This window comes from Lissotriton vulgaris, chromosome 8 (genome assembly GCF_964263255.1).
Source record: "Lissotriton vulgaris chromosome 8, aLisVul1.2, whole genome shotgun sequence".
Classification (NCBI taxonomy): domain Eukaryota; kingdom Metazoa; phylum Chordata; class Amphibia; order Caudata; family Salamandridae; genus Lissotriton; species Lissotriton vulgaris.
In genome coordinates, this window is record NC_141696.1 from 96,245,170 (window position 1) to 96,261,076 (window position 15,907).

Sequence of the window (15,907 nt, forward strand, 5' to 3'; positions counted from 1 at the left end):
TTCATAGGACAGGTACTCTTTCCATGAGTGCACACAGTAAAATAAAGCACATGCAAATGACAATGTAACACATTTTATTTACCAACAAACAATAAGCAGATAATGCATTGTGACGCTGTCCGATGCACATACTCGTAAATGCAGTAACTGTTAGAATTTTTATAAGCACAAAAACGAAAGCTTTTTGTCAAGTTCCAACTGTATTTGTACAATGCAGTAAGTGAGAAATCCCAGAGTGTTACCAAAGGAACCATTACAAAAACACCCAAATCAGGATAAGTCAGATGCTGACACCACAGCAGCTCCACTCAGGCTGCTTTGCAAGAATGAGGGACAGTTATTGAATCACAATTGAGTTTCCAAAATACATTTTTTAGAGTAAAATATTCTGTGTAATTATGTTTGGCATGCTTTCAAATTGGCAATGATTACTAAATAGAAGTCCGAAAATCTCTTCCTTTACAGCAACACCATTGCAATAGGGAGTAACATGTAACCTTCTTACACTTGTATTATCCTGGCAGTAGGAGCTTAAATTGTCTTTGCAGATATGTTAATATTGAAGCATGAGTTTCAACTATTTGTTGAAAATGTTGCCATTCTAGAGTGTTTTTCCCTCAAACGTTTTGCCTACTACCTCCATTTCTTTGCTGGAATTTGTGTTGTCAGTCTTAAGACTCTGTGCACTTTACCTCTGCTAACCAGTACTAATGTGCTTGTGCTCATTCTCCTGAACACGGATTGGTTGGCATATAGCTGGTTGGCATATTTAATATACATATAAGTCCCTTTTAGAATGAAATACCACATACCCAGGGCCTATAAGTGAAAAGCTACTTTCAGGACTGCAAACAGACACAATAGGGGCTGGGCTTGATAACACACCCAAACAGGGCCACACCAATAGTTTAATACAAAAAGATGTGAGGGTGTGTGTCTCAATTTGATATAATTTCAATAGAAACCACTATGGCAACTAAAGTGGTTTGATGTTTTTTTACACCTTCTTAGTTCAATTATTTTTCAGAATACACATATAACATTTATGACATATCAAGACCAAGAAAAACAGTTGAGAAATTAACCATAACATGAATCACACTTATACATATGAGAGTAAACAGTTGCTCATAAGACACATTAAATGACCACTCCTTTAGTTGGACATAAAGCATTGGCGATACATATTGTTTAAAATTCATCATAATGCACCCTGTCAGCAACAGCTAGTCAAATGTGATATAATACAGTTATAACAGGCAAAATGCCATGTTTGAACACCACATTTCTCAATAAATCAAACACAAATTACGACTAGCTGAATATTCACATATTTTTAACCTGGCTTGGCAGATCGGGCTGGACTGTTACCATGAGGCACAGGGTCAAGACTGATTTGCTTATGGCCAGGTCCAAACTGGGGTGGCGTAGAGGCCAAAAGAATGGTTGATTTAACCAAGATCTTTTGACTGAGGGAGAATGTTTGCATTGTCAGCATTCCATTCATCATTTGTTTGCTGTAACAATTTTCGCCCTAAGTGAGATGGGTATGCCCAAACAGGGGTCCCTTACTCACTGTGCCACTGGAATCAAGCTAGCCTGGCTGAAGAAGGGTGACATACCCTGAAACTGGTTCCAGGATGCTTGTTTCCGGTCCAGGTAGGACCTGGCCTGGCAGTTCGGTCTGGACTGTTCCCATGAGGCACAGGTCCAGACTGATTGGCATATGGTTGGTTCCAAACTGGGGTGGCATAGTGGGCAAAAGAACAATGGATTTAACCCAGATCTATTCACTGGGGGAGAATGTTTGCATTGTCAGCCTTCCGTCCATCATTTGTTTGCTGTAACACTTTTCGCCCTAAGTGGGATGGGTATGCCCAGACGTGGGTCCCTTGCTCACTCTGCCACTGGTTTCAAAGCTAGCCTGGTTGAAGAAGGGTGAAATACCCTGGAACCGGTCCCAGGATGCTTTTTTCCGGTCCAGGGACGACCTGGCCTGGCAGTTCGGTCTGTCCCAGCTTGCTCAGCTGGGACAGACTCCTAAATCTTAGCAAAAGACCACAATCATAGTGTTTACGAAAAAGGGCTATTGATTTACTTTCAAAGCAAATAGTGATTTTATTTTTTAACTTTCATGACTGTGGAACCTGTCTGGTACAGTGATTCATTTTCCACATCACAAGGTTCTGAAAGCGGATGTTTTCTAAACAGTGGTTTCTGAGCAAATAATCTGGCAAGTATTGTTAATATTGAACATGGCCCTTTCATGTGACTGTGGGAGGAATTTAGTCTCCTAGGTTCTATATAATGATAGTAGCTCTGTATGAATACATTCACCTTGAGACTGAGCTGAGTATTGCAGAAACAGGCTCAACATCTCTTTCATCATGAAGCTATTTGTTGTCCTCATTGTTCTGACGCTTATCTCCGGCATTGGTAAGTTTATATTCAGTTACCTTTAACCATGGGGTAGATGAATAAACATCTTTTCATAGGATAGGAGTGGAAGTTTCAGTTCTTTTGTAGGAAAATGTCTGTATGATGCTTGTACAAAAATATGTTCATTGTAAATGTATATACAAATGAATGGGGGATTAGTCGGTGTTCTAATTGTGTATATTTTCCTTGCATTTCTCAGTGTATTGACAACAAAATTCTAGGAAAATTAAGCCATAACAGTAAACTGAAAAGCAACAGCCCTCCATATTAAAGCACATTAGCTGCATTTCTAACCCACCCCCTTTCCACTAGATTTGAAGACTCAGAGCAGACAGATTTGTGGATTTTATTTAGTTGGAGGTTATCACGATCATCTGTTGTTTCAATTTTAACTCCTCTCCCGGAGCAATCAGGCGAAGGGCAGACGATTGAGAGTGTTATTGCAGTGGCATCTTTCCTGCTTGGGTCTGTTAGGGCCTGCGATGGGCCTTGGGCCAGAGACTTAACTAGAGTAAAACACATTATTTTAAAATACCACCAGATCACTCTGTACAGCATCAGTAGGTTTGTAAATTTGCTCTGTAAATACCATTACAATGCAATACAATATAGGACAAGAAGGGATAATTGTCTTTAGTAAATGATAACAACAAAAGAAATTGTAAAATATTTCCAAGATAAACTAAAATAGATTCTTTGCAGGCAGATGTCTTTTGTGCTGCTTACCATTGCTAATCTCTCCCGCATCCAATCTGTTCATAGGTTTTTCTATATGAGGGCAACAATTGGTAGTTTCAATTATTTGTGGAATGTATCTATAAACAAGCCGCCAGCATGTGGCAGGGAAACAAACTTTAGCTCTGAATGTCGCCTAATACTAGTTAGGCATGAAGGATTATGAAGGTTGAGAGGACATACCTTTGACATGGTGTGATTAATTCTACTGATGACAGTGTTATCAATAAGGAATCCATATATTAATAACTGCAATAATGATTAACTTTCCTTTTTTCTGTTTCCTATTTTTTTTGTAGAATCTTTCAAAAAACAGGTAAAAATATGTAATAAATATATGTTTTGCTTTGTGAAGTTCTTTAGAATGTGATTTCCAAAAGAGGTAGACTGGGTGAAGTAAATGAAATTTTAGAAGAGACAGAACCAGATACTTTTGCAGCAAGGCACCAGCCCCCTATCTTTATATGGAATTGTTTTATACATTTTATTTAGATTTCTTTGTATACGAAAGAAGACACATAGAGAATAAAGAGTAAGTGGGGTTGAAAGTCGGTGACAAAAATCAACAAATCACTTGCAGACTGAGGGGCATATTTACGAGCCTCATGCAGAGCCAGAGGAACACTTTTTGTGATGCTCCGGCGGCGCAGACTACAAAGTCTTATCTATGAGGCCACACAAAGCCCCTATGCTTAGCTTTAACCCTTCCCATGTTCGTGACAGAACCGTTCCGTCACGAGCCTCGGGTGGGCTGTGCTGGTGACGGAACGGTTCCATCACGGCCCGCTCGCCACGCCTGCGTGGCGCGTTCTATTGAGCGGGCGGGGCCGTGACGAAACCGTTCCGTCACAAGCACAGCTCACCCGCGTGCCGTGACGGAGCAGTTCCGTCACGAGCACGGGACAGCCACGCGGCCCCCCCACCCCCTTAGCACTGCGGCGGAATAGCCGCCGCAGTGAAGGGGTTAAATTACCACATAGATATGAAGTAAGGCAAATCAAAGCAAATGACTGCATTGCCTCACTCTGCGCTCCGGAGGCATTTCATGGGCAGTGCTGGGGGTGTTCACATGCAATACCCATGGATTTTGATACTTCACCAGATTTACAAGACCATGCAAACCAGGGGAAGTGCCAAATACTTATGCCTCCCAATGTGAAGAGTAATGACGAAAAATTACTTAATTTTTCCTTTTTTTGTCCTTTTTATGTGTGCTGCATTTTGCAGCACAAATAGAAAGAGGAAACTGCCTCTTAGGATTGTTTCTTTGCATTAAAGGGCCACTTCCTGCACAGAAACAATCCTTCCGACAACACAGGCCCGCTTGCACTAAGGTACAAGGGTGCCTGCATGGGGGCTAAGCTGCAGAAATTGCAACAGCACAAGTGGAAATTACATGGATGCCATATATTGCATAAATATGGTGCATTCTTGCCCTTTTACTTTGGTATGGGGCAGCACACCAAATCCACATAAATGAGGGCCTGAATATATGTTGTATTGTGTGTAGAGGTAAGTGAGTGGGTGAGAGTTACTATATTTCACAATTGCTACTAGTATAATTGGATGAAATACTAAATTGTAAAATATGTGAAATACAGATCCTGGGGTCTCACACACAAAAATGGCACAAATAAGCATGTCATACTAAAACAAATAATAGCATGCAAACCAGCATGATGATTGGCACAGGTGCACATCGTTTTTGAACAGTAAGCTGTTCTCAGAATCTAGCATGCTCTTTTGTAGCTGTCTTCTCTAACTAATCAAACCATATTCATCCTATTCCTGTCCACTTCACAATTTTTTTACTTTCTTTTCCCTTTTTTTGTCTCCTTAATGCACCCCTATGCTTCTATTTGTCATCCCTCCTTTGCATGGTACATGTGCCTCCTCAATAATAGCAACATTTCTCCTCATTGCATCAGGGTAATACCAGGTTTACCCAGGTCTTGATTTTGGAGCTGACTCAAAAATTATGCCACCTTTGTAAATATGGGCAGCGTCAAAATAAATGGGTGTTGCGACGGAACGTCCACCGCAATACCCATTGCCCTCCCTTTTCACACTAAGTATAGCATGAAAGGGAGCTGTATTTACTAGGCAGCGTTAGGCCACATTAAGTGGCTTAACACTCCTTGTAAATAGGGTGAAGCCCTTATCAACACCACAATGTCGCGAAAAATTGTGTTCTGGTGGCGATAGGGGCTTGTAAATATGCCCCTGGGTGTTTCACCAAAACACAAGTAAAATGTGTAATTATTATTTAACTTTGGCATTCCAAAACCCCCAAATGTCCATCGTACCTTAATTTCACTCAGTCCTGCTGGAAAACATCCTTTACCCAACAGGAAAAATTACAACCTGCCTTTACTCTCCAGTCCCTACCCTGACTGCAATGTTATCACACATTCCTTTACCACACAACTCTTTACAATGACTTGCTTTAGCGGGTGTATTGTTGAACTAGGGTTGGATTTTATGTCCAACACCTTCCCTACTGATACACTGACTGGATTTTAAATAGTAATTTATACAATTCAAAAGTCCATTGACCCCCAGTGGAAATGCAGGGTTCCATCATAAATCATCACTCTCCCTATTCTAAACCCTAGGCCAGCAGTAACAAATAAATGCAATACAAATTAAAAACTAGGGGGCATATTCTCAAGGACCGGTGTTAAAATTATCGCCATTTTATCGGCAGGAAACAGCCGATAAAACAGCGATAATGGTCTTGATAATACTCCCTTGTTAATTGCCATAGAGGCCCATATTAACATCAGAACATGGGCTTCTATGGGAATTAACAAGGGCGTATTATCAAGCCCAATATCGCCGTTTTATCGGCAGTTTCCTGCCGATGAAACGGCGATAATTTTAACACCTGTCCTTGATAATATGCACCCAGGGTTGGATGATACAGAGACAACTGTAGATGCAAACAAAGGCTGTGTGATGCTTTTCCTCCAGAACCTTAATCCAAAATGACCATGGGCTGTGAAAACACAAAGGAGAGTGTTAAGGACAGGAAGAGGAAGTTTCATTCATGTGTACAGTAGCCTCACATTTTTATGGAATTCCCTTGGTGTAAACACAGAAATAAAATACAATGCATTTGATGCTCAATATTTATCCAAACGGTTCACACCGGTAAAAAAAATAAAGCAAAATTGCTTTCACTGGCGCTTTAATTAAAGAAATACTGCTGGTGGTTGGATTGATTGTGCAGTGGCCATGTTCCTGGGATGCTTTTTTTCCCACTGAGTGTTAATATCATGCATGCGAAGGAGCATAATGGCATACCTTCCAGCATTACGTGTTATTTTCCCCTGTGCAAAATATATGAGATTATGTTAATTTACACTGGTGTAAAATAGTTACACTGAGGCCAAGTATTTAGAGGGGTAGAAGAAAACTAAGATTAGCATATTTACATGGTAGAGTACAGATCTTAATACTGGACGACACCAGTAACTATGTGAACAAATGAGGCTTCAGTTTATCTGGTGGAGCTTGCGGCAATACAGCCTACTTTGAAAGTACATTCCCAATTTCTGATCCCTGATAACTTGCAACTAATTGTGAAGCTCCTGAGCCATTACACATCCAATGAAACATCAGATGAAACATCCTTTCATGAGAGAGTCGTACACAAAGATTGCTGGTCTTAATGCATTATCTGATGCCAACTCTGGTTTCTGTCTTGTTGCTCCCTGGTCTCTGGTCCTGCAGCTCTGTGTGTGAGAGGGTCTGTGGGTCTGTATTACATGGATTTCCCTGTATACAGGGAGAACCTTGCCGCAGGCAGACTGCAACTTCCCTACTGAGAGAATGTATGCAGGGCCTCTTTGGTCAGAGGCTTTCTAGTACCACCTCACCTTTCTCTGGTGTGCGTCCAGTGGCATTGCTAGAAAAGCTGTTCATGACCCTTATGGCCCCAAAGGAAAACTGGTGGTGTCACCAGTAATAGGCAATGGTAAAGAACATGGGCACATGCATGTGTGTGTGTAACCAGAAGTATAATGTGAAAAATCAATCTACAGTCTACAAATTCAGGTATACATTATAAGCAATAGGCAGCATTATGTCCAATTTGTAGTCAAGCCTCTAGTCTCCACCTCTCCCTTTGCTCATGTACTTTAAAGATGCTGGATCCAGAGTATCCCTGACAGGGAACATACCACTCTAAGTTATTGTGAGGAGACTAGAGTTTTTGGTTCCTGGATACCTTAGTATGAAAATACCGGACCTGGTAATGCCAGGCTCGGGAAGCACTGTACTCAGACTTAGATGTGGGGCAGGGGTAGAGTGATGGGAAAATAGGAATTATCTAACACAAAATGTGAGGGATTTACAAAAAAGTAAGGAAAAGTTTAGGAAGAGAGAGGCTTCTACAGTCAACCACCCACAAAAGCCTGCTCTTACCGAACTACACATCTAAGGTTACCATAACTCTAAAAGTGGCAAAACAGTAATAAATGTAGTCCAGTCCAGCCCTAAGGTCATTGAAGAAATCAACAAGGGAGCTCACAAGTACTAAAACAAACTCTCAAAGAAAATAATGACATGGATTTTAAATAATCCTTCATGATAAATAATGAAATATACATATAGATATTCACAGAAAAGAAACAAAGGTTATAGGGAGTTTATAGTTAGGTTAGAATATCAGTTAAAATATACAGTTTTAAACAACAAAAACGACTGAGATTTCACAAGCATGGGATGGAAAAAAGATAGATTGTGCTGACCTAGGGTTGGAATCCACCAGCAAATTAAATTTGCATTGCGTCATAGGGGATGAGGTCTCTGGGGAGAATGGTTGGTTTGGAGGGAAGACTCTGTACATCCCCCTTTCCCACTTAAATCTTATTTAAAAATGTGACAGGCTCCAGAAGTCCAGCCCACTGAGGGAAATGTAAACAAAAACAGGACTGCCCTTTTCTTTGGTGGTTCTGTGGGGTTCCTAGAGGACTTCCATTGGACACCAAAATAGAAAAAGGATTTATTTTTATTTTAGTCCTGCAGTCCCTTTCGGAGCCCCCCACTAAGGCTAAGGGGTCTGGATATCCCTACACAGCCCCTTTATGTTCTTTGTTAATCAAACATTTCAAGACAGGCTCCTGTAATGCCTGTTACAACATTTCTTTTCATGCATGTTGCAGCCAGTCAATTGGAGAAGTGGAGAAGTGTGGCTCAATGGTTAGAGCAGCAGACCCTGATGCAGAGGTCTAGCCTGGGACCAGGGTTCAATTCCCCACCTCGGCGGGTCTTGGGCTCAAATATTCCACGGACCTGATAATTCTCACCTCGGTTCCCGTTCCAATCATGGAGTCCCACTCTGCAACTCTGGGCAATAGCTTGCTTAATCTCCACAACGCTTAGGATGCCTGGCCTCCACCTTGGGGGTGCTCAGGAGTGGACGCCTCACAGAGAAAGCCAGGATGGGTTCCACAGTGGTATTTGTTCAAGCGCCTTCAGACCCTTGCAGGTGAGTAGTGCGCTATACAAGTATCAATTTTTAGTGTGATCGCCCTGAAAAAACCCTCTCTGCTAATCAGAAGGCTTGAAGTTTTGAATTTCAGCCAAATGGTTCAGATATTTATATATTATGAACTTCAGTTTTCAAAAACTATTAAACGGAATCAAACCAAATTACCAAAGCATTCATTTTAGAAGAACATCTAACTTTCTGCCAAATTTGGTGCAATCCCATTCAGCTGTTTTGGTTGTGGTACTGTTAAAAATCCCTTTGGAAATGCATAGCTAAATTGCATTTTGGGACACAATCTGTTTCTCATTCCCCAAAACTTTATGCGTAGTAGCTGAACTTTCTTTTGCAAAGTTTCATCAAAATGTGCCAAAGTTATTGGTGAAACAAAAAAATGCATTTCCTATAATACTAGGTGCAAACTATAAGTGCATATTCACTGAAAAAAAGGTTAAAGGGATGTTATAAATAGTGAAAGAACCAACGGTTGCAGGGAGGTTATAGTTAGGCTCAAATTTCACTCGTACAAAACCATATAGATTCAACAGCTATAGTTACCTGAGCTAATTATAGCTTGCGTTCCCATAATACACTTCTTATGACCACACATATTACATAACTCATAACATGGTCAGTCACATCATTGATTACATCTCAAATGACATCACCGATGACTTCACAGATGAAATCACCCTGTGAGTGCAAGTGTTTCATAACTGTTTTTGAGACTTAAGGATATAAACAAAACTACAACATAAATTAAAATACTATTCTTCTATACTAGTAATTAGCCATACTATTTCTATATCTCATCTGAGTGTCTGTGTGACTGTCTGTAAAAGTGTGTGAGTTGATGTCTGAGTTCCTGTATGGGTTTCTGAATGGCTGTATGGATGTGTTAGTGGGTGTGAGAATAGCTGTATGGATGACTGAATAGCTGTATTGGAGAGTGAATGGCTGTGGAAGAGGCTGTATGGGTAAGTTAGAGGCTGTATGAGTGGCTGCAACAATGTGTGAGTGGTCGTATGGGTATCTGAATGGCTGTGTAAGTGGTTATATGGGTGACAGAGTGGGTGTGTGAGTGGTTGTATGGGTGAGTTAGTAGCCATCAGTCATTGTATGGATAAGTGAGTAGGTGTGTTAGTAGCTGTATTGATAAGTAAGCAGAGGTTTGAGTGCCTATATGGGTGAGTGAGTGGCTGTATGATGAACTGTATGTGTTATTGAATTTTTGTTTGAGTGGCTGCAAGAGCATATGTATGGGTGTGTAAATGTCTGAATGTCTGGATAGGTGTGTAGCTGTAATGGTGAATGAATGGGTGCATTAGTGGCTGTATGAGTACGTTAGTGGTTATATGAGGGGCAGTATGATTGTGTGGTTATATGAGGGGCTCTAGGGTTGAGTTATTGGTTGTATGAGTACTGGAATGGGTCTGTGAATTGGTATGTGAGCAGTTGTGAGATTGTGGGAGTAGGTTTCTAAGAGGTTCCATGGGGCATGAGTGGGTGTGAGAGAGGCTCTGTGGAAGATGTCATCAGTGATATAATTTGAGATGTCATCGGTGATTTCATCAATGATGTCACTGACCTTGTCAGGAGGGATGTAATATGTTAGGTATTCTAATTTCACTCTGATGGGTGACATAAACATCCACCTAGAGTCCACAACAGATGCACCTGCTGCCTCCTATCGGGAAACCATGGAGGTCTTGGGCCTCACTATTCGAGACACCCTAGCCACCCATGAGGCAGGGCATACGATAGACTGCATTGCCACTAACTTAGACACTTTGACAACCGACCCCCTTAGACCCCAAATTTGGACTGACCATATGCTGATCCCTTTTATGCTTCCCCTTGTGTCTAACCAAGAGAATGATCATAAAAATGAACACAGCAAGGTCACAAGGGATGAATGGAAAACGATACTGTCCCACCCATAACTTATAACTTTGGCCAGAAACTGTAGACCCCAGCTGGTAGTACCTGCAAATCCCACTAGTTTTAGAACATGGATGAATGATCTGAAAGGTACGGTTGGGCAGGGAAAAAACAGAACGAGGCGGGATAGAAAGAAAACATCCGCACCCTGGTTCGATCGAGACCTCAAAAATAAACAAGGGGAGCTTAGAAGAGCTGAACGAAGCTGGCGGAAAAACTACTCTAGCTCAGAACGTAGCAAATACAAAAGGATAAAAAATGCCTATCATGCGCTAATTAAACAAGCTAAAAAGAGGTACTTCTCGTCGGCAATAGAAACAGCTAGCAGCAAACAAAAGGAAATATTTAAAATTGTAAAAGGTTTCAATAAGCCTAAATGTCTAGCGCAGGATATCCCGCCCTCGCTCGCAGACTTTTTTGAGGGAAAGGTACAGGGTCTGACGAAGGACTTCGATGTCCCCATATTAGAGCCAAGAACAGAGGGTGACATAGTGAGACAAGGGGCCACTCAGTTGACAACTTTCCTACCAGTTAGTCTGGAGGATACTAAAAGAGTAATTCTGGCAACAAAATCCGGATCCCCTTTTGACCCATGCCCAGTTAGACTCTTACACCTCATTGTGGATATTGCTAACCCAATAATAAATGCCATTGTCAACACCTCACTGTCCACGGCCAATGTCCCCCCCAGAGTGGAAACTGGCAGCGGTGAAACCACTGCAAAAAAAACAACTCCCCGACCCCACCACATTGTCGAACCTACGACCCATCTCACAACTTCCGGCCCTGTGCAAAGTCACAGAGTCAATTGTAAACAAACAACTTACACGCTTCTTGGAAGATAGTGATGTATGGCACCCCAATCAGGCAGGTTTCAGGACCCAACATTCCACAGAATCGGCCCTCCTGTTCACTACAGAAACTATCCGCTCAGCCCTAGACCAAGGCAAGAAGGCCATCCTTATTTTATTAGACCTATCGGCGGCCTTCGACACGGTCTCACACGCCATCCTATTAGACCGGCTAATAACATCTGGTGTCACAGGGACAGTGCTTGAGTGGATAAGAAACTTTTTAAGTGACAGGAGACAAGTGGTGACCCTGGGGGAATTCTGCTCCAGTGAAAAAGCGCTGTTGACGGGAGTTCCGCAGGGTTCAAGCTTCAGCCGACCCTGTTTAATTTATACTGCACCCCTGATAAAACTGATATCGTCATTTGGCATAGACGCTATAGCCTATGCCGACGACACACAACTTATCCTGGTAATGGATAAGGATAACCAAGCCTGGGAGGAAAAGCTCAAAGGTTGCCTAACGGCCACCTTTGAATGGATGCGCCTAAATCACCTGAAATGCAACACAGGTAAAACGGAGATAATGCCAATAGGCCCAAAAAATGAGTTCATCCCACGATTATGGTGGCCAGAAAAAGCTGAAATACCACCTCATACAACCAACTTGGCCCGTAATCTGGGGGTGTATTTCGACTCTGACCTGTCTTTTAGACAACAAGCGGCTAGAGTGGCAGGCATGTGCTTTGGGGTAATAAAGGGACTGAGAAAGTCCTTTGATTTTTTGCCCTTCGAAGCAAGAAAAACAGTTACGGTTGCACTTGTAACATCGCGCATCGATTACTGTAACAGCCTTTATGCTGGTACAAATAAAGCTGTCACACACAAACTTCAGATGGTGCAACATGCAGCAGCGAGGTTGGTTCTAAAATGGCCGAAAAGATCATCTGCAACCAAAGCCCTCAATGCATTACATTGGCTGCCCATTACAAAAAGGGTCTTGTTTAAAGTACTGCTAATTACTTTTAGAGCTGTTCATAACCTAGGCCCGTCATATCTAAGGAAAAAATTCAGCAGATACTGTCCAACTAGAGCACTGCGTTCCTCAACTGCCAACCTGCTTACCGTCCCGGGTTTCAGACTCAAACCTCGAGGGGGCAAATCCCTGGCGGTACTGGGAGCAAAAGCATGGAACACTCTCCCTCCCCAGCTGAGAATATTGGACAAAGAAACAGACTTCCGCAAACACCTAAAAACCTGGATCTTTAATCTCCAAGACACAACTGCCAGAAGCCTAGTGTAATCCGGGTCTTGGTCAAGTAAGCATAGAGACTACCTAACATCTGGTGGTCCTCTTTTGGGCGCCTAGATGCTCCTTGGAGCGATTGCCGCGCGATACAAATTGGCATTTACATTACATTACATGTAAGGCCATACGCTGTACATTGTGGGGTGTAAGGTATAGCTAGCTGAGGTAAGTATAGCTTTTGAATTTTACTGGATTGAACTAATGAAATCTGAACCTTACTATAACATGCCTGTAGTCTTTGTTCTTTTCAGTAAATTTCTATGGTGTTTAAATGATATTTCCTAACCGTAACGTCCCTGTAACCTTTTTTTTTACAGTGCATTTCTAGTATTTAAAAAAATAAATTCTAACTGTAACCTGTAACATTTCAAAATGAATGTGTGAGTAAGTGAGTGTAAGAGTGTCTCAGTGGGTTTGTGACTAAGTGTGTGGGTATCGCAATAGGTATGTGATCATGGTCCACCATGCTTGTCTATGACACTGCCCAGGCAGGTGAAGGCCTTAATGTCGTCCAGTGCATCGCCTGCAAGGGTGACTGCAGTTGGTCTTGGCTGTGTTAGCCTTTATGAACTTGGTTTTCCCCCCCTGTGGATGTGGAGATCAAGTTATGCTGATGTGGCTGCCACATTGTTGGTCTTCTCTTGCATCTGCAGATAGGTATGGGAGAGGAGGGGTGTGTTGTCCACTAAGTCCAAGTCATTGAGCTGCATCCAACGTTTCCACTGGATTCAGTTTCTTCTCCTTGCTGTGAATGTCATCATGATCTAGCCTATGGCTATCAGGAGGAGAAAAGACAAGAAAAACAACACTGGCAGACTTCAATTCTCACTAGTAAGACATCTGTGAGTTGTCCTCCATGAACTATCTTTAAGGTCATTCCATTGTAAGATGTGCTTGTGATAATTATACGTTTATCTAGCAGAAAATAGTGGTGGAGGATTTTCCAGAGTGTCAGTCTGCCCAAGCTGTCAAATGCATTCTTATAGTCAAAAAAATTCACATGGTAGAGTGTTCCATTCCATCGACTGGTCAATGAGTAGGCACAATGATGCAATCTGTTATTTATTTGCATGATCTATGTCTGTGGAAGCTGGCTTGCTGGTCTCACAACCGAGCATTAATTTGTTCCCTCATCTGTTTGCCTGGGATGTATAGAAAAGTTATCCTCTGTAGTTTGCTCAGTTACTCGGGTTACATTTTTGGGGGATCTTGATGAGATATTCCTCCTTCTAGTCGAATGGCAACTTTCCCTCTTACCAGATCCTTCCCAACATGGGGGTGAGCATGTCTGCTGATGTTTCAATGTCGGCCTTTAGTGCCTTGTAGTGATTGTTATCAGGTCCAGCTGCCTTCCCATTTTTCAGATATTTGATGGCCTGCAGTATTTGTTCCTTGATTGGCCTGTTGCAGTCAATTTGCAAGTCCTTGTCAACTGGATCTATGTCTGGTGGAAAATGCAGTACACCTTGTTCAGCAATTCTTCAAAGTGCTCCATCCATCTTTGTTGTTGGCCTTCCTCACCCTCGATTGTCTTCCCAGCTTTGTCTTTACCAGGTCTTTATGGCTTGCAATAGCTGCTGCACAGTTTCCTTGTTATGTCCTCAACCAACTTGGTCTGTGCACCTAGTTTTCAAAAGTTAAAATAAGACGGGAGGTGATTCAAGTGAAAGCAGCCCAATTTTGGAATAAACTCCCAAATTCTCCAAGACTAAACTCAAATCTGCTGAGTTTCATAAAAAGCCTGAAAACATGGCTCTTCTCCAAAATTAACATGATATAATACAGTCTTTCTACCAATAGCCTTTGCTGCAAGAAAGACCTTCTGACATTGCAACCATCCCAAAATGTCTGTTGGGTGAATGTTACTCTCCCTAAATCTTTAATATATAAATATATATATGTCATCAAGTTCTTTCATGATTCCATGGTTTTCTGCTTCCTAGGCTTCTGTGGCAAGACCCTAGATGAATCTTCGCGTGTCTGCTGTTAAGCTACTCTTTGCTTCCTTTCTGTACTCGCCTTGAGTACTTATGGCTTATGTTCGGCTGGTGCAGATTTGCATCTTTCTTTACCTTTCAAACTTAGATTTTGCGGAGAGTCTCAGTAGATATCCATTCATTATGGTGGTATTTCTTGGGACCCAGTACCTCCTGGCAGGTTATCTACTGGGTCTCTTTGGTCCGCTAGTTCTTGCAGGACCTGAAACTTGTTACTGAGGTTACCTGAGTATTAACTGGTGTTGTGTGCATCCTTGAGGATTCTGGTGTTACATCACTGGTGTTGGTTTGCTGGTTCAAACCATCAATGCTTTCTTCAGCTTGAGCTTTAGCCTGGCCATTACATGGTGATGGTCTGATACCATATCTGTTCCTCTAAGTATTCTCATATCATGCAGGAACCTCTGGAGCTTCTTGGCAATACATGCATGGTCAATCTTATTATCACTTAAATGGTCTGGTGACACTTACATTTCCTTGTGTATTCTCTTGTGATGGAATACACTACAGACTATCACCAGACTGATCAGTGAACCTTGATCTGTGAGCCTTTCACCAATCTCCTTCATGTTGCCAAGTCTATGGTTGCTCATGACTTATTAGTACCCAACGTTGCTGCTTCCAATCTTCGCATTGAGGTCTCTCATCAGTATGGTGAAGTCTCTCTCAAGGCATTACTCCAGAATGGACTATAATCTGTTGTAATATTGTTATTTTTCTTCTCCTTTGCTGTCATTTATGGCTGCATAGCAATAGTTTACATTTGTGTTGATCCATTATTCTTTGTGCAGAAGGTCTCTGTGATTATTCTGAAAGCGAGAGCTTCCCACCTAGTCAGAGCTCTGTCTGATGCTGGTGTTATCATCAGTGCTACTCCCTGAGTGGGCTGGGTCTTCTCTTATGCATGTCCAGAATAAAGCAGCATTCTGCCTGGAGACAGTCTTTTCCGTCTGGGCTGTGTCCACCTTGTCTCGCTGATGCCAAGCAGGTCCAGTTTTAATTTTTTCATCTTCACTGCCACTTGGGCTGTCTTGCATGTCTGGTACATAGTCCTCATGTTCTATGTTGCCATGGTGATTGTTTTAGTCATCTTTGTGGCTTCTAAGGATGTCTGGCTTTCGCCACAAGTCATCATAGCTCTCTCTCAAGGATATTTCTTTTCCCCAAGGCTGGGATGTCTTTTGGTTGACATTTCTGTAGC

The 15,907-nt window shown here is 42.0% G+C and overlaps 1 protein-coding gene across 7 annotated transcripts in view; it reads left to right on the top strand.

The window, feature by feature from the left end:
• The first annotated feature begins 2,237 nt into the window (after positions 1–2,237).
• LOC147693514 (uncharacterized) overlaps positions 2,238–15,907 on the top strand; it is a 117,139-nt gene continuing 103,469 nt past the window's right edge. For 2 of the 7 annotated variants that reach the window (XM_086933740.1, XM_086933744.1), the window contains exons 1-2: positions 2,243–2,436; positions 3,474–3,490. In XM_086933740.1, the coding sequence (XP_086789866.1) occupies positions 2,388–2,436; positions 3,474–3,490 (66 nt within the window). In that variant the 5' untranslated portion in view covers positions 2,243–2,387. Of the gene's footprint in view, positions 2,437–3,473; positions 3,491–15,907 lie in introns of all 7 variants that reach the window. The other 5 variants (XM_086933738.1, XM_086933742.1, XM_086933741.1 and 2 more) reach the window with 4 other exon arrangements.